The 22,426-nt window shown below is 39.0% G+C and overlaps 1 protein-coding gene and 1 long non-coding RNA gene across 3 annotated transcripts in view; one reads left to right on the forward strand and one right to left on the reverse strand.

Moving 5' to 3' along the window:
• The window catches only part of rbpjb (recombination signal binding protein for immunoglobulin kappa J region b), a 79,842-nt gene extending 74,685 nt beyond the window's left edge, over nucleotides 1-5,157 (reverse strand). The window contains exon 1 of one of the 2 annotated variants that reach the window (XM_052045197.1): nucleotides 5,062-5,157. In XM_052045197.1, coding sequence (XP_051901157.1) covers nucleotides 5,062-5,081 — 20 coding nt within the window. In that variant the 5' untranslated portion in view covers nucleotides 5,082-5,157. The remainder of the gene's footprint in view (nucleotides 1-5,061) is intronic. The other variant, XM_052045190.1, reaches the window with a different exon arrangement.
• Nucleotides 5,158-5,254: 97 nt separating this feature from the next.
• Nucleotides 5,255-22,426, forward strand: part of LOC127585523 (uncharacterized) — a 46,586-nt gene continuing 29,414 nt past the window's right edge. The window contains exon 1 of the long non-coding RNA XR_007958518.1: nucleotides 5,255-5,299. This is a non-coding gene — a long non-coding RNA (uncharacterized LOC127585523). The remainder of the gene's footprint in view (nucleotides 5,300-22,426) is intronic.

The raw sequence follows: 22,426 nt of genomic DNA on the forward strand, positions 1-22,426 counted from the left end.
TCACCACGGGAGTTCTTCCCTTTGATTTCAGTTTTAGCAGGACTCGATACCACACTTGGTCAAATGCTGCCTTGATGTCAAGAGCTGTAACTCTCACCTCACCATTGAAATTCAGCTCTTTGGTCCATTTTTGGACCTGGGCCATAATGAAGTCTGGAGCTGAATGGTTTTGACAAAACACACACTGGGCACTGGTCAGCAGCTACTGGTGGGTAAATACCACTTGACAGTACTAATGATGGCATCTTCTATCACCTTGCTGACAATTGATTGAATGGTTACAAGTCAGATGGGACTTATCTTGCTTTTTGTGAACAGGACATACTTGGGCAATTTTCCACACTATCAGGTAGATGCCAGTCTTGTAACAGTTTAAGAATAAAACAAAGTTATCTAAAATCTAACTACTTCAATGCAGGCACTAATTATGAAGCAGATCATTCTTATGGCACAAAAATCAGCATAAATCAAGCCATTTAAAAATTTAAATGAGTTGCTCAAAGTAATGGTTTCCAACAGCCTCTTCCCTTCTTGACAAACGATTTGCTGGATTCAGGATACGTTGAAGTGAACAAAATTCTTCATTGGTTCTTGTTCTTATGTCTGTGTAGTGAAACTTGAAAAAATTAAGTTTACACTGGTGCACGTGGTTATTAAAGCAGACAAGAGAACAGAAACATCAATGCCCTAATTTCCTCCTTGTGTAACATACAAGTGTGTTGCATGGAGGTGGTACAAAGAGAAAAGTTATGCTGTTGTGGTTTACCAGTGTCAGAACTGAAAATATACCATTCTCCACACCACATTGCACAACCTAGGTTATCTTTTACGTATGCACCAGCAAGGAATGCAATTTCTTTTTCACAAGCATTTTTAGGGTAAAGTGGCAATTTTAGGAATGAAGCTTAGTCCATTGTGATGAGTTTTATTTCACCAAGTAGCAAGGTACTTTACATTTTTCTATATTGCAAAGGGATAACACTATTTGTATCCTTTTAAAATGGCAGCATAACAGGTGCTCCTGAAGCCAGTGTAAACTTAATTTTTGCAAATCACGCAGTGTAGCTTTCTTCCCGAGATGTGGTTCTCTGAACTAAAAGCAATACTCTAGGAAGGGTATGACCAAGGCATCTCTTCCTCTCTTGTTAATTCTAACTCCTGTGATAAAGAGATACATTTAACCTTTATGACACTATCCAAACAAAGACACAATCTATTAAGCCTCAATGCAAAAATATCAACGGCACCGAACAGCACATTTATGAGTCAACAGTAGACAGAGAATAAACACTTCCTTTTTAATTTTCATTGGAAAAAGCATTTGAAAGTCTGACACTTCTTCAAAAAATACTACCCTTCATGACCTCAGGATGTCCCTAAGTGCCTTACAGCCAATTAAATACTTTGGGTTTCGTCATTGTAATACAGGAAAATGGATGTGTGCCACAATCTTCATTGGGTGCTATCCAAAGAGCCTCCAAATATGAAACAGTAGATTGTTTTTAAAAATTTACACAGTGGGAAGCATTTTATAACTGTTACTTTGCAGTTTAAGCTTTGGCAGGCACACTCTAGATGCCAGGTGCTTTCCAAAACAGGATTAGAGAGAAGAGGGGATGAGGTGAAGCCAACCTACGCTGTTAACGAAATTCTAGAATCTATTATAGCATAATCATAAAACCTCTACACCTGGAAACAGCACAAGGTATATATGAATGTTTGAAAATTTGAAGTTTCACTTTCTTAGATACAACATTTCAACAAATAAGATCTTTTACACCAGACCATAAACTTTACAAAACTTCCAAAACAATGTAAAATGGCAAACTCAATTACAAAACAAAACGTTGAGAGTTAAATGAATTCGGAACCTCCTCAGAGGGTATTCAGATTACTTTTGAAAATGAAAATGATAACAGCCTCCCCTACTTTTGTACTTCATCTTAAAACACTGCTTTGACCAGTGAAACGACAGAGATATACAAAAAAAACTCAGTTTGGATTAAAACTCAGTTTGGCTTAAATTAAATCACAATAAAACTGAACATAATACAATTATTCAGCCAATTAAGTTTGCTCCAGAATACCCAATCTTTGCAAACTAAAGCAAATTTTCAATATCATAGTAAGTAATTCTTTGAGCATTCTATTGGGACAATTAAATATACTATTAATTTCCTGTACAAGTTAACCAAGCGCATTGTCTAGTACAAGAAAAATGGTGATGATGCCACTTTTTAAGACAACTTGCATTTTACTGTTCCTATTACACAAAAGGAGTCCCTTAAATCACTTCATTACCATTGAAGTATTTGTTTCACTTATGAAGACAGAACACAGCAGCCAGTTTCTGCATAGCAATATGAAAAGTGGCCTGAAGCTATAATAGTGTTATTAGCTAGAGAGAATCTCCACAACCCCAGCAAACGTGCCTATTGGTCCTAATGGAATAATTTACATTCACCCGAGGAAGACTAGCCCTACACTTTAACTTTTTATCCAAAACAGTTTTTGACAGCGCAACTTCATTCAGTGCTTGACTAAGTTTTTGGAAAGATTATAAAATCACTATTATTACAATGCAAGGGATGAGAAAACAAATCACATGGCAAATACAATTTTCTTTTCAAATCAAATTATGAGTACTTTCCACTTATACTTCACAGCAAAGGAGCTTGCCCCACATATTATTAGCTGTCATGGCAATATTCTATAACTTCCAAAACATTCATAATATTCTTATTTCAACTTCAACCAAAGTGTTTCTTGCAGTGTACATCCTTAAAATTAAATCCATCCACCAAAACACAGGAGTTGACAATACATCAAAAATAAAGCACTCAGTTTTAACCTTCCAGCTCTGAATGATACCTTCAATAATTTTCATTAGTTTATCACTCCATCCACCAACAGTAAAAACAAATCCTTAAGACTTGGTCTTTTAACTTTAGTTTGAATACTCAAATACATTTTAGTCACATTACTGCCCCATACCAAGTACACTACAGAACAGTGTAATATATGTGCCAATGGACAAGTTGGTCATTTCAGAAACACATCGTATTTGTGAATAAGGCCTCTTTTGTTCACCCATATTTACTTACCCAAATCTAGCCAAAGTGGTCACCACATCCAAAAATGCGGAAGAATGAAACTCCCAACTTAGGCTGTAGAACTCAGAAACCCAGTTCATGCCTGAGAGAGTTAGGAGCCAGGACATACAGGTATGAGAATTTTTAAAAAGTGCAATAAGCCTTTAATTCATTGGACCGAGCATGAGTTAATGTAATTTTTAACAGAGAATTCTGTATTTTTGCAAATTCACTTTCAAAATGAAGATTGCAGTTTGAATGACCATGAGGAGTTTGTTTTTAAGATAAGCTTTGCTACCAAAACAAATGTTCTCATCTAACATGAGTCACTTTCAAAATAAGTTGCAAATGTCGGGGAAAAAAAATCAACAGCAAAGTTTGGGTCTATCTGGATCTGGTATTCAGAATATTTGATTGTATATTCTGAAGTGTACAAGGTTGATTTGTTTAAGTATTATTCCATTAATAGTGATGCTACTGAAATAATCCAGAAGATGCAAGTTCAAAAGCCATCATAGTAGTTTTCATGGTTTTTAAAAATCTAGAAATACAAGGTGAGCAAACTAGTAATTAATCTATTTTTAGGGAAGGATATCTACAAACTAGTATGGGCATTACATGACTAGACACATCAGCCTGATTCTTTTTACTGTCCCCAGAAGCGGTCTTACAAGTTTTCAGTTCTAAAATTCTCATGAAAATTTGGGACAGCTAGTAAGTTCTGGCCTCCAAGCAACACCAATAAATAAATTTCAAAATATAAAAAGGTGACAGATTCAAAATATAAATAGCAGAGAAAAACATTTTGCCAAATATGCTCTCTCATACACTGCACAAACAAAGTGCAAACTGGATAGTTTACACAAGAAAAATCATCCAGTACACATGTCAACAATAGCATGACAGTTTCAGTAATTACAGTACATCAATTGCTTTTAAGACGATCTGAAACATTCAACATATTAATGCTCCTTGGAAAAAAAGTAACATGTTAATTCATGGAGGAAGGGAGTTAATTTGGAAATAGAATCCCAGAAGGACGCGATTATTTCATGCGAAATTCCCCAATGACACCCTGATGTGGACAAGAATATTTGTTTGTGTTACAAACTGGTAGCTTGATTCCCTTGATTTAAGTAATCCGTAGCCAGCTGCGTATTTACACTGTGGGCCCTGTTCGCTGTTGTAATATAGTGATGAACAGTGGAAGTAAAAATAGATAACCACCATGTACCCACCCATTCCCCACCCAAACCCAGAAAGTAAAAAGTGACCACTCGCAATCCCTTGACTAGAAAAGTGCAGAGGAAGGAAAGAAAACAGAAAAAATGGAAAAGTGGATGACCAACCAACGAACACATAAACCCAACGGGAACATTTAAAGGGGGGGGGGGGAATGTAGGATGGAATAAGGATGAGGGAAAGGTGCAAGGAGGGGGAGAGAGAGAGAGAGAGAGAGAGAGAAAAGGAGGAATGTCGGTTGTAATTCTCACACAGCCAAAGCTCGGCGCTTACAGCCCGGGACGCGGCTGCAGAGCCTGCGGGAGCTGCCTGCCTGGCGGGGCGTGGGGCCTCGCTCCTTCCCACCCTCTCTCTCCCCCCCCCCCCCTCCCTCCCTCCCCTCCCGGACTCCGTTCCACCCCAAACTAAACATCAAACTGCCCGGACGCGCTGTCCGAGAACTGAAAGTCACTCTCGCCGGGAGAGGCAGAGGGCAGTCCGGCCGGGGAGCAAGGCTCCGGGGCCGGGTAACTCCAGGCGGAGACCAGGACAGCCCGAGCCACAAGAAACACAGGGCAGCGAACAATGGGACGGCGGAGCAACAATCGCCGCCGCCCGCAGCCGCCGAGCCGCGCTCGCCCGGCCGCCCGCCGGCCGGAGCCCGAGGCGGCGGGGGGGAGCGGGGGCGACAGGCAGGAGCGGGGCGGCGAGCGGGCGGGCGGCGCGACCCATACAATCGGACACTTACCCTGTCACAACAGGCGCCATCTTCCACAAACTCTCGCCCAAACTCCAAGCCTCGCGAGGCGCCCGGCCCGCAGCTTCGGGTTTTTCTCCCACCTCCTCCTCCTCCTCCTCCTCCCCTCCCACCTCCCACCCTCCTGCCCCGCCCCGCCCCGCCCCGACGAACTGCAGCCGCCTCTCGCGAGACCTGTGGCGAGGCCGCCCCTTCCAGGAAGGCGTCGCGGCTCTGCGATGGGGGCGCGGTGAGTGAGGGTTGTTGTTGGGGGGGCGGGATGAGAGAGAGAGAGAGAGAGAGAGAGAAAGAGCAAGACTCAGGGGTTGTTTGAGGGGGAGGGGATAGAGAGAGAGAGGGAGAGAGAGCAAGAATCAGGGGTTGTTTTGGGGGGAAATAAGAGAGCGAAAACAAGGATTAGAGGTTGTTTGGGGTGAATAAGAGAGAGCAAGAATCAGGGGTTATTTGGGGTGGGGGGAATAAGAGAGCAAGAATCGGGTTGTTTGGGGTGGGGGGGGAATAAGAGAGCAAGAATCGGGGGTTGTTGGGGGAATAAGAGAGAAGAATCAGGGTTGTTTGGGGGTGGGGGGTGTCCCCCTGCCGTCGTACACATTACAGGGTGCAGGGCTACCAGCAGAGGAACTCCCGGTGCGGCCACCTGCAAGGGTTTTGTGGCAAAGGATTGCAATCGACGGTCCCTGCTGCCACTGGACACCGGGGGACGGGGAGAATTCGCAGCATTATTCTTTGGAGCTAGAAACCTCATCAGCTCCCTGTGGACAATTGCCATTACGCTGCAAACGATCAGATCTGGCTTTTTGGAATTTTTTTTATTATTGTAGCAATGGGCCTTTTCGCTCTCTAGGTCCGATCTGTACAATTAAATGCGAAAGAGTCAACGTTTTGGAATATGGGAGCACTTCATGGGTTTTTTGCTGAAAGAGGAAACATGAGTGGCTCTGATGGATTGTGAAAGAATATATTAGTTTGATGGCAGATTGAATGTATTGATTTGATGACACTATGAATGTAAAGAAAGACATGCCCTGATTGTATTGCATTTCCAGTACATGTTATGAATAAAGTCTGTTTTTTGAAATAAATAAAAATGGGGTTTTGGGGGAAAGACTGTTTTGGTCAGCGATGTTGAGAATCAAGGGGCTTTGAGAGAGAATGTTTGTCAGAGTCAGTGAGAATGAGAGGCTTTGAGAGTGTTTCAATCAAAGTATGAGAAACAATCATAACTGGGGGCTTTGGAGAGAACGTTTTAGCCAGATGATGAGAAATTGAGAATGAGAGTGTGTGAGAGAATGTGTTTTGATCAAAGAGAATGAGGATTTATGAAAATAATAGAGGATTATGAAAATGAGGCCATTGAGGGGGGAATGGGTAGAGTTAGGGGAACTGATAAATGGACAGAACAAAGGCGTTGAAAGAGAATAAGAGAGTGTGGGGGAGATCAGATTGGATTGGAGAGAAGGTGAAATAGAATGAGGGAATTGAAGAGGAGTGGGATTGATAAGAGAATGAGAAATAATAAAAATGAATAATGAGAAAAGGTGAGAATAAGATGCACGGAAGGCAAATGAAAAACTAATGACTGTCTCCAGGGTGAATGGGAAACAAGAATGCTTATTGGAGGAGCAGTGAGAGAATGAGAACTAGAATATGGCGGATAATGAAAGTGAGACATTGAGAACTGGGTAGTGATTAAGAATGGGAGATAGTGAGCATAAGTCTCTGAGATGACTATATTGGAAAAATGAATGGCTAAATAAGAATGTGAAATTGCTAGACCAGAACAAATTGAGTGAAAAATTGAGAATGGGGCTTTTGAGGAATAGAGAATGAAAAACAATAGGAATAATGCCAGGTACATTACCATACTATTATTTTAGGCCAACAAGCTTAACAACCATGCACAAACGCATCAGAGAATTCACAGTATTATTCTTTGGAGCTAGAAATCTCATCGGATCTCTATTGACAATTGTTATCTCATTACAAACAGACTGATCTAGCTCTCAGGAATTTTTTTTGCACTTGCTAAAGTCCAGTTTGTACAATTAAATGCTCAGGATATAAAGATTCAACATTCTGGAACATGGGAACAAAAGTAGGCCTCCCAAACACATTTTCCCATTCACTGAAAACATGGTTGATTAGTATCCTAGCTTTTTAACCTCATGACTGGCAAAGATTTGTCTCGAATTTAAAATTATTAATTTAGTTAAAGTGTATTTTTCTTTGTTTAGAGAGTTTGAAATGTCTACCAAATTTTGGAATGAAGTCCTTCAAAATAATCAGGCTCTGATAGACGTACCAGCAAAAAATGTCCCCTTTTAATTCATTTTAAAACCTTCAATCAAAGCATCCTTTTACTTGCTAGATTCCAGGATGTTCTAATTTATACAAAAGCAAATTATTACAGTGGTGGAAATCTGAAATAAAACAGAAAATGCTGGAAATACTCGAGCAGTCAGGCAACACTTGTAGAAAGAGAGAAACAAAACCTTTCAGGTTGATGACATTTTATCAGACTTTGCTGAATCTCTGAGTTTTGATGGGAGGTCATTGACCTGAAACATTAATACCGCTGTGATGAAAGGTCATCAGCCTGAAATGTTAACTCTATTTCTCCGTTTACAAATGCTACCTGACCTGCTGAATATCTCCAGCTGACTTGAGCAGCCACAACACCTGCTCCCATTTCTTATGTTCTCAAGCAGCTGATGATGGCTTGGTAGCTGCAGGAAGATACAATAAACTCGTTAGGTGGAGATAAAATAGCAAATAATCTGAAGAAATGTGAGATAACACACTTGTGAAGGACAAACAGGATGAGGAAGTAATGATAAATTGTAGGATATTAAAAAGTAAGAGGAGGAAATTGAAGTGCATGCCTATAGTTAGCAGGTAGATGAAGGGATTAAGTAGGTATACTTGTCTTTTTTGATTGAGATATAGAATATGTAAGTAGAGGGGTTATACTAGGATAGTATAAGACATTCCTTATGTCATGGTCAGGCCAGATAACTGTGTGTATTCTGTTCATCACAATCCAGAAAGGATGTGATGCCATTAGAGAGAGTGCAAAGGCGATTTTTGAGGATCTCCCACAATTGACAATCCCTCCATATCTAACCATCTTTGCACAGCCTCCCCCCGCCCCCCCGCCCCACCCCTCATTAAGATACTAGTCTCCGGCCAGCCGTAAATCACATGCCAAATCAGCAAGTCAGGCCAGTAGTATACACCCATTCCCTCACCAATGTCAGAGTCTCTTCTGACTGCTGGCCTGCTCTCCCATTCAATCCAGGACCATCTTCTTGGGTGATACCAATGCTTGCTGTAGCAGGCCCTCGGCTCAAGTGGTCATTGTTGCACCGTGCAATGGCCACATGGTGTGCCTGTTACAGTGCTCGATGACTTTTAGCCAGTGATGTTTCATCAACATTCGGAGGTCTAATCTGAAGGATATTGATGAGATATTGACTCTCTCCAATATTCTGGTTGATCTGCTTTTACACTTTTCATTGAGTAATATATTTTTTTTTAAAAGAGAGCTACAGAAATAGTAATTTTGTAATATTTTCAAAGTAATGCACTTGCCAGAACAGGAAAATTGAAAATTGATCAATCGATATCAATTCTTATAAACAACTTAAAGATATTTCCATACTGATACTGTAATGATATAGAATGTACACTTACAAGTCTTCCCCAATGTTAATGTGATTTGCTTTACACAGGTCGACAGATCTGTCCAATGGCAGTAGGCCAGTTTCACTGGATGGATATGGCTTTAATACGTAACTGACTACAAAGTAGAGGGGTTATACTGGAATAGTATAAGACATTCCTTAGGTCATGACCTGGCTAGATAAATATGTGTCTTCTGTTCATCACAATCCAGAAAGGATGTGATGGCATTAGAGAGAGTGCAAAGGAGATTTTTGAGGATCTCCCACAATTGACAATCCCTGTCTAAACTATAAATGCTTAATATTAAATAAAAATTACTTGAATTTTGGTCAGTAAAGTAATTGGAGTACTGTGATGCCCACTAGCATAAAGGACATCAAGGGAGCCATTGGATACCACAAGTTCCCTCTCTACCATCTGCCAGACATGTGCAAGAAATTGAAGCAGGGCGTGGGACCACAGAGATACTCCTTGGTTTACTTGGCACCCTGTATCTATGAACAGTTAATTCTCACAGTCCCAGAAAAAGAATAGCCGGGAATGTCATCAGTTGTTTTGTCTGGCATACTGAATAATCAAAGATGTGGACAAGAAATGAAACCAATAATTGAGCAACAACTCCTTTGAGGAATAAAAAAAAGAGCATGCAATTTCTAGTACCCATAAACACATACCCATTCATATAAAATAAATCACATCCATTCATGTAAAAATATATTGGCCTGAATTTGTAACATTGCCAAAATATTAGTTAAAGTGGCTTTACAGTTTTGTGCGAGGTCCCCAGGTCCAAGGCACCACCTGAAAGAAGATAGGCTTACACAGGGAATGTCACAGTAAGGCCTTTTCTCCATAATCTTCTTGATCATGGAGGAAGGCAGTCAGGCAGAGGCTTGGTGATATTGGTTAGTCAAGATGGCAATAATGGGGAAGAAGAGGGTCACAGGGAAAAAGTATCAGTGGGAAGTGGAAAAGTAATTACATTGTGTAATGAACTGACCTGTACGATCGGTTTGCAAGACAAGCTTTTCACTGTACCTCGGTACAAGTGACAGTAATATACCAATACCAATTGTGGTGGAGCAGATAGTGGGAGTAAAGGATCACTGAGAGGAATGGATTACAGTGAGGGAGATATGATGGTGGCAAGAGGTGATTATTTAGGTGAGTAGAAATCAAGTGAGAGATCAGACGAGGGTGTGATCAGAATGGTTAGAGGATTGGTCAGTGAGACTGGGGAAGGTTGGTCAGGCAAACTGTGAAGGGAATGGGTCGGTGAGGGAAATGATTGAGGAAGAGGTGTCTGGTCAGGGCAACATCTGTTGGGGAGGGGTTCAGTTGAGGGTTGGTGGGGGAGATGATCAGGATGGGGGCAGTTAGCCATGAAAATGGTTGTGGTTGTGTGTCACCAGCACAATTAAGATTGGGCTTTTTATGTAAAGCAGAAATAATCCTCAGTTTTTCAGTGTACTAGCCCTTGGTTCTTTGAGGGCCTTGCCAGTGCAAAGCAATTTTGTACAAGTCAAAATGAGTGTTACTTATCACTTAGTGTCACATGTGCCCAGTGATGTGCATGCATTTACACATTGTGACCATGTAGTTCATGTCCATTTTATGGAGGTTGGCTTCCAGTACAAAAAGTACTTGAATCACGTTTATCATTCGGATTTCTTTTAAATTCCCTAGCAGACCATACGTAAGTGTTATGCTACATGGTGGAATTTATATCCAGCATCTGATATTGTATCACTTAAAGAATGGTTTAGATCAAGGCTATAGATTGACCCCATAATGAGCGTAAAAGAATTGCTCAATGCCATTGAACAAAACATTGTCTTCAGCTCTAATATTTTTTCAGTCAATCTTAGATTATAAAAAAACCTAAAACAAGTAGAAAATATTAAATTTACAAATTTACATTAATACACAAAAAATTATTTCATTTTTTTCAGAGTAATCCATTTATAATTATTTTTTCCTGAACATGCAGGAACATGTGATTATGAAACATGTTCTATGTTCTATGAACATGTTTCATAATCAAAAGGTACAATATGGAACTGGTCTTCAGAATTGTATGCGAAAATCCCCTCACCCAGATAACCGTTTCAGTTCGAATCTGTATGTACAAAAACAAAAACAACGTTTCTGCAGGAATTTGTGTATTTTCATCTTACTTGCTTCAAAACAGGAAAACCACAAACAGTGAATGCTGTCAGTACTGGTATTAAATAAAATCCTGTCTGAACATGTAAGAAAAATTGGGGTAGAAATTGCTATATGTTTTGCCCATTCTTTAGACATGAATACAGTTAGAAACCACCTCAATTTAGCAACAGGATAGCCCATGCCTAATCTGTACAGAGATCAGTCCCATTGCTACGTTTCTGGAGCCCATTTCTTTAAGGTAAACGCCTGAAACAGATGTAAGACTCTTAGTGAATGCTAGTAAAAATTAAAATTGTTTGCATCAATATACACAAAGTAAACAGGTTTCGGATAACACAATACACTCTTCACTTCCATTATGTTCTTCATGATATTACAATTTTGAAGAAAGTATTATAAGTGCTATGTTCCTATGCATTGAATTCATATTCCAATGTGCAACGAGTTCAGAAGTGTTGCAGGTTACTATGTAGGTGTGAATAATATATTTCACAGAACCACGTTGATTGAATAAATCAAATGTACCAATCAAAAAAGATGTGTCAGAAACATTCCTTCTATAATTTTGCCGGCATACAAATTGAACTTTACTCTCGAAGTTTGCATCTGAAGTAAGTAATGGGTAAACACCTGCCCTCTCAAAACGTACCTGTGCAGTTACTAATTGGGTAAACAATTCAAGAGCCTAATTTGATGAGTTTGCAGATACAGTATACAGCTGTATTACAGGGACTCTGCAGTCTGCTTTAAACAATGTGACATGGCACATGCTATTAGTTCTGGATCATCGGTGTCCCTGCACCACCATCTGCTGAGGTCAGAGCATGTGTTAGTTTTGGCGTCGGTCTGCAGACACGCAGTGTTGTGTGTGCACTGGACCAACTATTATACTTCCATGTAAAAAGATGGTTCTGTTTTCAATATAAAGATACAATCATAAATCCTGGAGTTCATTTAAAGCACTGTGTAATTTCAAGAAGCTAGTAATGAACATATTTATAGTCCATCAAGTTATTCTGGAAGAAGTAGCATTATAATTAGTTAAGAAAAAACAAATTTATTAGGTCCAGAAATCTAGCAAATTCAATGCTCTTACAAAACCAAACATTACAGGGACTCTTGCAGTTACTTTAATTGTCACTTGTTGAGAAAATCAAAAGAGATTTGTCTATTGTTAGAACCTCTTTAATGCCTCTGAATTAATAGATGTGTTCCATATTTTGTGAAGGATATCATTTTTCAAATGTGCAGGTTTAAGTTATCATAATGGTAAACAGCTGTTCTGACTATAGCCAGGTGTCATATAAGTGCTCTCATATTATCCTTTTATCACCAGCATGAAATAGCAGTGCAATATTCTTATTTATATAAATATGCAGAATAGCAAAATGATTTATATGAAATTTTAAAACTATATTAGATTGAAATAATGAAAGCGATGAACCTCAACCTCAAAATGAAGTTAAGAAACAATCTCATAAAACTGTTGATATGACAGACACAGAAAGTACAATTACAACCACCTCAAATAGACAAGTGCAAGTTGATCGTAGCGGTTAAGAATGGGTGGCACAACTCTGCATGTTACATTTGTACAGCAATCTGTGCAAGCCTAAAGTAGACAGATGGACAGACAAAAGGAAAAGGAAAGAAAGAGAGTTAAACGGCACAGTGAGACAGAGGGTCAAAATAAAATGAACAGAAGGGAAGGAGCAGACAGTGAGGTCAAGGTAAAAAAAAATAAACTGTCTTCCAAAATTTCAGTGATGGAAATGTGAATGTACCTTTCATTCCCAAAGGCTAATAGAGAATTTAGCACTTTTCACAATTCACTTGCGTGGATTGTTCCCTGCAGAGATTTTGCTGAGTAGAATACACTAGTCAACAAGTGAAGGCCTTCGAACTTTCGTGAAAAGTTTTTGGGGAGGCTTTGAGTGTGCGTTCCCACAAAAATAACTGGGCCAATACATCCCAGACTTACCCCACCCACTTTCTATAATTGTAAATCCCTCATCAGATTTATTTTGCTGATGGATGTGCTATCAGAATCCACCATCTTGCAATGCAGTGTGTGTTTGAGATAGGTATCTCATCACCTGTTTAAACGAATCTTGAATTTACAATGGCCTAGGGCACATCAACAACAACTGAAGCAACATCTTGCATTATACAGCACCTTCAATTTATTAAAGTGTCCTAAAGCGCAATTTGATGCCAACCACGTGAGAAATTAATGGTTATGACTAAAAAACACAGGAATTGCATAGTGACAACAAAAGTTATCAAAATTTATTAAAAACAAAATTAAGTCTCTTTGACGGCATATCCAAGTTTAAGAACAAAAATGTTGATTCTATATTGCTAAAGGAGAAAACTCCATGAATTGCCAATGAATAGAAATCAGTTGAAAGCCATGGAACTGTGATATGAGCTAACCCTGAAATATGTGTTAATGTGTTTCTCTTGCTGAGATTTAGTAACCTACACTGAAAATTTTTGTGGTGCTTGTGCCAAAGATACAGTTCAGTCACAAAGTCTGATCCTGACTTGAATACTTTGGTATTACCAAGCCATTCCAATCTATTTTACTTTTGATCAACTACACTTTAACTGTTGATGATAAAAATTCTCTTTCATTTAATTATTTACTGAACCTTAGGTGACTTCCATCAATGTGATTCATATGTTACAAGTGGTAAAAGCTTGACAGACAAGCAAGGCAGGATCCAAGAGAGAATACAGAATAATTCAGATTTGGAACCTTGGTCAAAAGTTAAGGGTATTATAACATAGAAACACTTAAAATGTACGAGAACTTAGGTAAGGGTGAGGAGAAAAACACATAAGTGCACATGTGTGGCCATATACGAAACGAAATTCAACACATGATTATCTGAGGGATGAGGCATATAAAAGTGGCAGCTTCATAAATTGACAAAGCAAAGCAGTGGTCCAAGAGAAAAATAAAATGAATCAACACCAAGGATACAGAATAACACACAAGCAGAGTATTGTGACTGAGGATCTTAACCCAAGACAATAAACCTTATTCCCAGAAAATATAGCACACTGATCCCAAATTGCCTGGAAACCCTGGAGAAAAGGAAGTGGCTAGTAGAGTTAAAGTCCAATTATATTAAAGCTAATATCAAGGACAGAGGTTTGCAAAATGCTTTATAAACTCTCTCTTCTTTTCTGTTTGTTCTTTCTTACCACCCCAAAGAAACTTCAAAGCAAAATGAGAAGGCAACATTTTATCTTTCCATTAAGTATTTTCAATGCTCTGGTCTTAATTTTGACTTTAATAACTTAAAACCTCAACTATTCTTTGTGTTTTTTCAGCAATGTGCTCCCACACAGAGACTACCTCCATATCTTTGCAGGCAGCTAGACCAATGAGAAAAATGTTAGCAGGAGTCTTCTGCTACTTTATGGTAGTTTGAGCAATTGTGATCTTGAATTGACTACCTCAAAGAGTGGTGGAACGGAATCAACAATGTTTTTTTCAATAAGAAAATAGATAAGTACTTGAAGAAAAAATGCTAGCCTTTGGGGAAAAATGCCAGGGAATGGGACTAACTGATTCTTGTAAAAAGGTGGCAAGGACTTGATATGCCAAACGTCCTCCTTCTGTGTCCCAATAATTGAATTATATTTCTATAATTCAATGATTCTACTTTCCCAGAGGAGGATTGAATCAGAAGCACTGAAGTCATTTCCATGGGGAAGGTCACTCTTGTTCCTCTTAGATCAACAGAAAGATCCCTCTTAAAATTAAAAGTCCTTTTTATGGTTGCCGTCCACAATGGGCTGCCCCATTAATTAAGTACAAATTATGTAGAAGGGTACTTCAAAAGAAATTAGGTCATTTGATTAACGTATTTAAATGAATTAAAGTTTATTCCTCCAAGATGCAAAATATTTCCTATGAATTACCATTACCATTTACCTATGCTCAACTGCTAAATCAATAGAGTTTGTGCCTGTTCAATGTCCAAAATGAGTGCAATGCTTTCCAATTTATGCCACAATATTAAATTTTAAGCAAATTTAATTTATTCAATATACAACCATTATTTTGAATGTTTTAAGAATTGTGCATTAGCTCAGAGTCTTTTAACCTCTTAAATCAAAGTTCAAAACATTGGGATGAAGTTCTACAATCTTTGCTGATGGCGATTTACCAACGTGAAATTGATTTTTGCTGTCATAATGCACCTTAAAGCTGCATACAACTTGGACAAAATTAACTAGATATGGGATCTATTTTTGCCTTTTCTATGTATGAATCAAGCACTTTGTGCCCGTTTTTAAGCCTCCATTTCTTACTGAAGTCCCACCTCAAGGGAAATTGGCCTGGGCATCTCTTGTCCTGATTCACCCTAATGCAGTTCCTAATCGTGTAATCCAAATCATCAATGTGCACAGCTTATTTTAATTATTTAACCACAGAATATGAATCAAAGCGTTGCAGCTTAGGACTTCCATAAATAACTCACAAAGAAACAAAAGTGTACACCATGCTGAAATTGGTGAACTGTGTGTGAATTAAAGAGTTCTTCCTCTGCTGACACTCTTTATCATGTGATCAAAAGCTTCCCCTGGAATGTTTATTAAAAAAAATCCAATCTGTGCCAAAAATCCAAAGATTGGAGGAGTCTGGGAACTGCTAACTGTGGACCACATACATATCTATTTGTTAATCACAAGGATTCTGGACCACCTGCAGACATGGGGCACAATCGGTCTGTTCCATCCATCAGAGGGTGTCACCTCTGGGAGACTAATGCACTGTTACCTCCTCCTTGTCTCTGTTTCCCCCGTCTCTCTGTATTGGCTGCCATGGAGAGATCCCTTTAAAAGAATTTATACATTTAGGTCAGCATATAAATGATGTGGCAGCTGTGAGCCTAGCAACTGGCTAGTAATGGTAAAATGTGCAGATTCAGTTTTAACACCCTTAAAAGGGGAGCAAACTACAAAAATGTTTCCTCAGAACAAGTATGTCCCAATTTCATGATTTTTTTTTCTGAGCTGACCTGTTATGAGCACTATACACAACAGCCATTTAGTAGACTAAGCAAGTCTGAAGTTCAGTTTCTAGCTGTATGACCTAGAAATTCTTTCACGAACTCCAAAATGGTGTGGTACAGTTGAAAATTGGCCTAATGCAAAATAAAGCAATTTTACGCATGTTTCCAGGTGTCTTAGCATCTCTTGGTAAGTTTGGCTTCTGACTTTTTAATTGGATCTACGTTTGCCTTAGCATCTTTTTTTTTTATGGAACTCCTCCAAATGGTATCAACAGTGGTGCAGCATGCAAAATTCATCTACAATGTGACTTTCAATCTCAATGGTCTGAGCTTGATTTTATTTATCACAAAGCAATCCCAGAAACTTTGCTATTTAAGTGCCAACGTTTAAACTGCATGTTTTATCCTTCCTGAGATCTGTGACCATCGATCTGAAATGCAGCTTCATACATGTACCACAACCACCTGGTTTGTGAAGATCAGCACTGCAGTCACTCTCAAATTGCTAGCCTCACTATTATCTCAGGTTGCTGCTGCTGATCTTAGGAAAGTCACTCAAACTCCACATTCAAGGAGAGGAGAATTCATTTCCTTTTTCTTGAACCCACAGGAGCAGCCAATTCAGGCATGGGATTTGCCAGGATTGTAGGCCCTTCAGGCATTCAGAGATTACATTCATTTCCTAATGGAAGCCTCCTTGGAGCGAAATAAAAGCAGAAAATGCAGGAAATGTTCAGCAGGTCAGGCAGCATCACTGGAGAGGGAAAAAGAGCTAATGTTTCATTAGAACTGAGAAATATCAGAAATCAAACACTTTAAATTGCAGCCATACACAAAGAGTGCTGGAGGAACTCAGCAGGTCAGGCAGCATCCATGGAGGGAAATAAACAGTCGATGTTTCGGGCCAAGACCCTTCATCAGAACTGGAAAGGAAGAGGGCAGAAGCTGGAATAAGAAGGTGGGGAGAGGGGGAGAAGCACACGGAGGCAGGGGATAGGTGAGTTCAGGTGATAGGCGAGTCCAGGTGAGAGGGGGATGGTGGGTGGGTGGGGGAGGGGGAGAAGATGTAATAAGCTGAGAGGTGATAGTTAGAAGAGGCAAAGGGCTGAAGAAGAAGGAATCTGGTTGGAGAGGGCAGTGGACCATAGAATAAAGGATGGGGGAGGGAGGAATGGAGATGGGCAGGTCATCAAGGTGGGGGAAGGGGTCCACAGGAATAAGGGAAGACAAAGGAGTGGGGGTACCGGAAGTTAGAGAAATCGATGTTGAGGCCATAGGGTTGGAGAGTCCCAAGGCAGAATATGAGGTGTTATTCTTCCAACCTGCGTCTAGCCTCAACGTGGCAGTAGAGGAGGCCATGGATAGACATGTCAGTATGGGAGTGGGATGTGGAACTGAAGTGGGTGGCCACCGGGAAGTCCTGGCTGTCGTGGCGGACAGAGAGAATTTGCAGAGAATTTGGAGAAATTGCAGAGAAGGAGGAGGAATGGAAAGAACAAAGGGAATATCTGTGGTAGTTTGGAGACCAAGAGGAACTGAAGGACACAAGTACTGGCTGAGAGATAATAGTGAAGACTTGTTAATTCCAGCTGATACGTCCGGAGGAGATGTCAATTGAGACTAATGAAAACAGGAAGAGAGAGAAGGAGAGATATAAAACGATGCAAGAAATGTGAGACAAAAGAACTGCAGATGCTGAAACACTGAAGTAAAAACAGGGAATGCTGGAAATACTCAACAGTCAGGCAGTATCCATGGAGAGAGAAAAGCAGAGTTAACAACACAAGTTGATAGAAACTGGAAAGACAGATTATCTGATATTGTTGAATTCAGTTGCTTTTGTTCACCTAGTTACTTCTGTGCTTCCTAAATTCATAGACAAGTGTTTTGTCCTCTCCAACCCCTCTCCTCCTTTGTAACTTAAAAGATGTTTGATTACTAATTTTTCTCAGTTTTAATGAAAGGCATCGACCTGAAACATTAACTCTTTCTTTCTCCACAGTTGCTGCCACTGGCTGAATACTTTCTTAATTTTCTGCTTTCATTTTAGATTTCCAGCATCTGTTTTTTTTCCCCAGGAGCATGTGGCTGTAGCCCCTGAAGGATCTCAGTGGCTTCACTGCACAAAGAACATGTATCCTGCAGACATGGTTCGTTACCAGCATATCCAGGTCTCTCTGATCCCTTGGGAGCACTCTCCTATACTGCACTCCTGTCAGTGGAACATTAATTCATTCACTAGCATACTCCCCTGTGGCTGCAAAAACTTTGTTTGCATGTTCCTTTGTTGTATGTTTCTTTAATAGTTGGTTGTAGGAATCGCACCTGTCAGTTTCAGTGTGGTGTGTTATACAGGGAAATCCAACCAGACTGTCCTGTGAATCTCATAAGTGAAGATTTCAATCTTTATGTGAACACTTACCAATAGCCTAAGGGTTACTTATGTTACAGTTTTAATGCCTTTAAAAGGTAGTAGAGCAAGCTCTACCCTATATTAGCAATCATCATTTGTACTCATGTGAGTAATAGAAAACATCATCCAGTTTCAACGTTAGGGATTCAATTGGATTAGCATTGAAGTATATTGTTGAGGGGAACTTTACTCTGTCATGTGCTATGATTGTAAGCACTATAAGTAGGATCCATGTCTATCCCCCAACACTGACATCCATTAATGACTACTGTAAATTAAAAGGAGTATAACTAGAGGAAGTTCGTTTTCTGCTTAAACCACAAATAAATTTTAACATGATCGCATGTATACTCTGTACTCAATTTAAATCTTCTCCAGCTTGTGTTTGGTCTACAGAATGCTCGCATGGATTCAATTTATCTTTGTCTTAAGGAGAATGTAAGAGCCTGAGGAAGTACAACTCCTCCTGCTTGTCTTTTGCTTGTTTGGCAGAGAACAGTGAGTGAGAGTCAAATGACAAAAACCACAGGAAACTCAGTCAACACTGACTGAGTCTCTAGTGGGGAAACAGGGCGGTGATGCGAGAAAGTATGGAAAGTACCCATGAAAAAAAATAGAAAAAAATAACAATAAGAAGCTGAAGTACAATTATGACAATTAATTACTTAAGGTGACAAGTTCTTTGCTGGTCACTCAGAGAAGTAAGCATAGATTAGAGTGCCCTCATATATTCTATTTAATATTTATTTTTTAAGAACTTTTTATGGAAAAAAGAATACTATTCAGCTAGGATGCGAGATCTGATGAAAATGAAGCTGGAACAAGAACATTGCTGGAAGTTACCTTAAGATTACCTTACAGCTTTGAATTTCTTCTTAGGTTAAATTAGTTCCTAATTTTCATTTGCATGTATGTTTAACTCAGTGTTAGATTGGTAGTATATAGAATACGTTGACATTGGTACTGGATTGGCATTCTGTGACCTGTATTATTTATTGATCCAAGGTAATAAGTCCGGAATATAAGACTATATCAGTGATGATAACCATGAAATTACTGGATTGTCATAAACATTCATCTGGCTCACTAACTCTTTTCAGTGGGAATTGAAGGGCTGTAGGGAAGAGTAAGCAGGCTTATTCTTCATAAAAGTTATATTGCTTTTATTTATAACTTGTTTAATTCTTTCAGTAATTCAGAAGTGTTTACAAATGTTTTAGTTGATAATGATTATTATTTTACAAACATTTGTAATAATTGTTTATTTTTTTATTTCCAGTAGCTTTTAGTTGTTTCTAAATGTCAGAGACATCGAAGCATTGGAAAAACTTGAATACTTTTGACAGAAGGCAGAGCTGGGAGCAGGATTTTACCATCTGTCAAAGGTTTTCAGAGGAGTTCTGTGCACCCACATGCCTTATTTATGTAATAAAAGCTCTGCTACCACTCACAGATCAACAAAATTGTAGCTTTTCTCAAATTTCTATCTCCTCGAAACATCACTTAACCCACCAATAATTCCTGACTAATCTTCTTTACTCTGTTCAGATTTTATATGGTTCTGCGTTCCAACCTTAGTCTTCCATTAGTTAAAACTATATGTATTTGTTTTGCTTGCACTTTTCTTTTCATTCCTGATTCTCTTAGACTATTTTCCCTCATTACTCTTCTAATTGGCATTTGTATTACAAACATAAACATTTGCATGACTGGGACGAAGATGAAGAATTTTCTTTGCACTTTTTCTGAATAGGTTAAGGATTTTTGATCAAAATAGTACTGAATAATGAACAATTTGCACATTTCTCAAGTTTCCCGATTGATATTGTTTATTAATGTAATCGCCCATTGATGTACGTTTCGAGGTTTATTTTATGCTATTTCAGGATTGAGTTTCTGAGGTACCAGTGATGACGATTGAATTCTTTCCTAGGATGCCTTGAAGTTTAACTAACCTTCAATACCCATCTACTTAATATCTATTGACACTGAACGCACATTCAATCTTGCTGCTTCAAGTAAAAAGAACACGATAAATCCTTGAAAGACATCTTTTTCTATATTTTTGGATTGTGTCTGCCGACCAATAATCCAATTGTCTATTTGCAATTCTGCCTCTGCAAGAAATACTACTTTTATTTCCTATATTTTAACAACTGTTAGACAAAAGGTAATTTGCAAGTCTTTTGTCTATAAAGTCTTAAAATACTGACTCTAGTCCCAGTAATCCTTGTTTAGAAAATGTTTATCAGATGACATGACAACATACAAGTGTGATCAAAGAAAGAAAGAATACAGACTTCTAAAATTGTTTAAGAGAACTTCTGACAAATCACTGGAAACTTCATCCATATTTATGCTTTCTAACTCTCTTCCCTTCCTAACACTAAGATTACAATTGGGAGATATTTGTAACCAACAGCAAGAAGTTAAAACAAGTATTTGCATGCTCCTTGGAGAGTTAAGCAAAATTATCAACATACGAACCATCATATTTGCCTCAGGCCAGATGCAGTATTTATGAATGATTGTGCAAGCATGATGATCGTGTCTGGATAATTAATTAATTAATTCCGGTGTTTGAAGTTTCTGACGAATAGGAGTGGCATAAATTGAAAGAAACAAAGGCTAAGTTTAAAGTCCTTTTGCCCTTTTCACATATATGAACCTAGCACAATGATCATAGTATCTCTTAATACAATTACCCCAGCCCAATTTGGGGATAAATCCTGAAGGTGAAGAATTTTCTTTGCACTTTTTTCAAAATAGGTTAAGGAATCTGCATATTTGATAAAAATAGTACTGAATTATGAACAATTTGCACATCTCTCAAGTTTCCAAATTAATATTGTTCCTCAATGTAATCACCCATTAATGTATGCTTAGAAGTTTATCAGTTAGCCATTACAACTGCCTATAGTATATCAAAAAGCGTAAGCGTGCTTTTAAGAACTGGGTGTTCCATGTGGGATGACTTTTTGTATACCTTGTAGCAGACACTGCCAATAGTTGACAGCCTACCACCTTCAATAAAGGTGGTAAACATAACCTGTTATTTGCCTTTACAAGCAGCAACACTAAGGAGCCTACGTGCCTGAGAGAAGACCATTGGATTTACTATTAAAATAGGAGTCTTGCACCTGAATAAGGAAGGACCAGTAGCTAAAGATGTCTGTGAAAGTGCCTGATTTGCTGGGTTTTCACTTCAGTCAGGAAGTAACATTCTTAAATGCCAGGAAGCTTGCCACAGAAACAGTATTTAAAGGGAACTTCACCTTCTTTAAGGTAGGTACCAGTATGGACTTGATAAGCAGCTAAAATTACAATAATTTGCTCTCCCATTGTTTGGAAATTCCAGTGGTTCACCATCTAGCTTACTGAGTACTTTTTCCAGGCTCCCTTTAAGCTCACCAGGGTTCAGTTTCCTGCACTCTCCTTAAATTCACTAGGGCCCAAGTTACCACGTTCCCTTTACACACACCCATGCCCCAATTCCTGTACTCCCCTTAAACACACCGGCGCTCTGTTTCCTGGGCTCTCTTTAAATTCACCTGGTTCATTAGAAAATACATTATACTACTCTGTAAAATCTAGAAAGTAAATAAAAAGAGTGTTGGGGTATTAATATCTATTGGTATCAATAGGACCACTAATCTGGAAAATCTGCAAGTATGGCACCACCAACGTTCCTGAAGGTGCTGGAGTCTTAGAGTTTTACTGTACTTTGAAACTCAGAGGAAATTCTGAAATTCAAAAGCAAGACGGCAGTTTCTCTTGAAACTGTCACAACCATCACTAGAGACTCCACTGTGGGTGTCAATGCAGCTTTCCAGGTTAACTAAATACTGTATATGATAACCAGACATGTTGGAAATGGACTTTTTTGTGTTGTCTTCCATTAAGTGCAGGGTGACTGGCAGGCAAGGCAATACGTTTAGAAGTTTGTGATGTACATCAGTGCAAAGTAAGAAAAGAAGCTGCATTTATCGGACACCTTTCTCTGTCTGATGTAGTCAGTTTGCAAATAGCAATGTCCCATAAACAGCAATTGTTTGAA

The sequence above is a fragment of the Pristis pectinata genome, chromosome 2 (genome assembly GCF_009764475.1).
Source record: "Pristis pectinata isolate sPriPec2 chromosome 2, sPriPec2.1.pri, whole genome shotgun sequence".
Lineage (NCBI taxonomy): Eukaryota > Metazoa > Chordata > Chondrichthyes > Rhinopristiformes > Pristidae > Pristis > Pristis pectinata.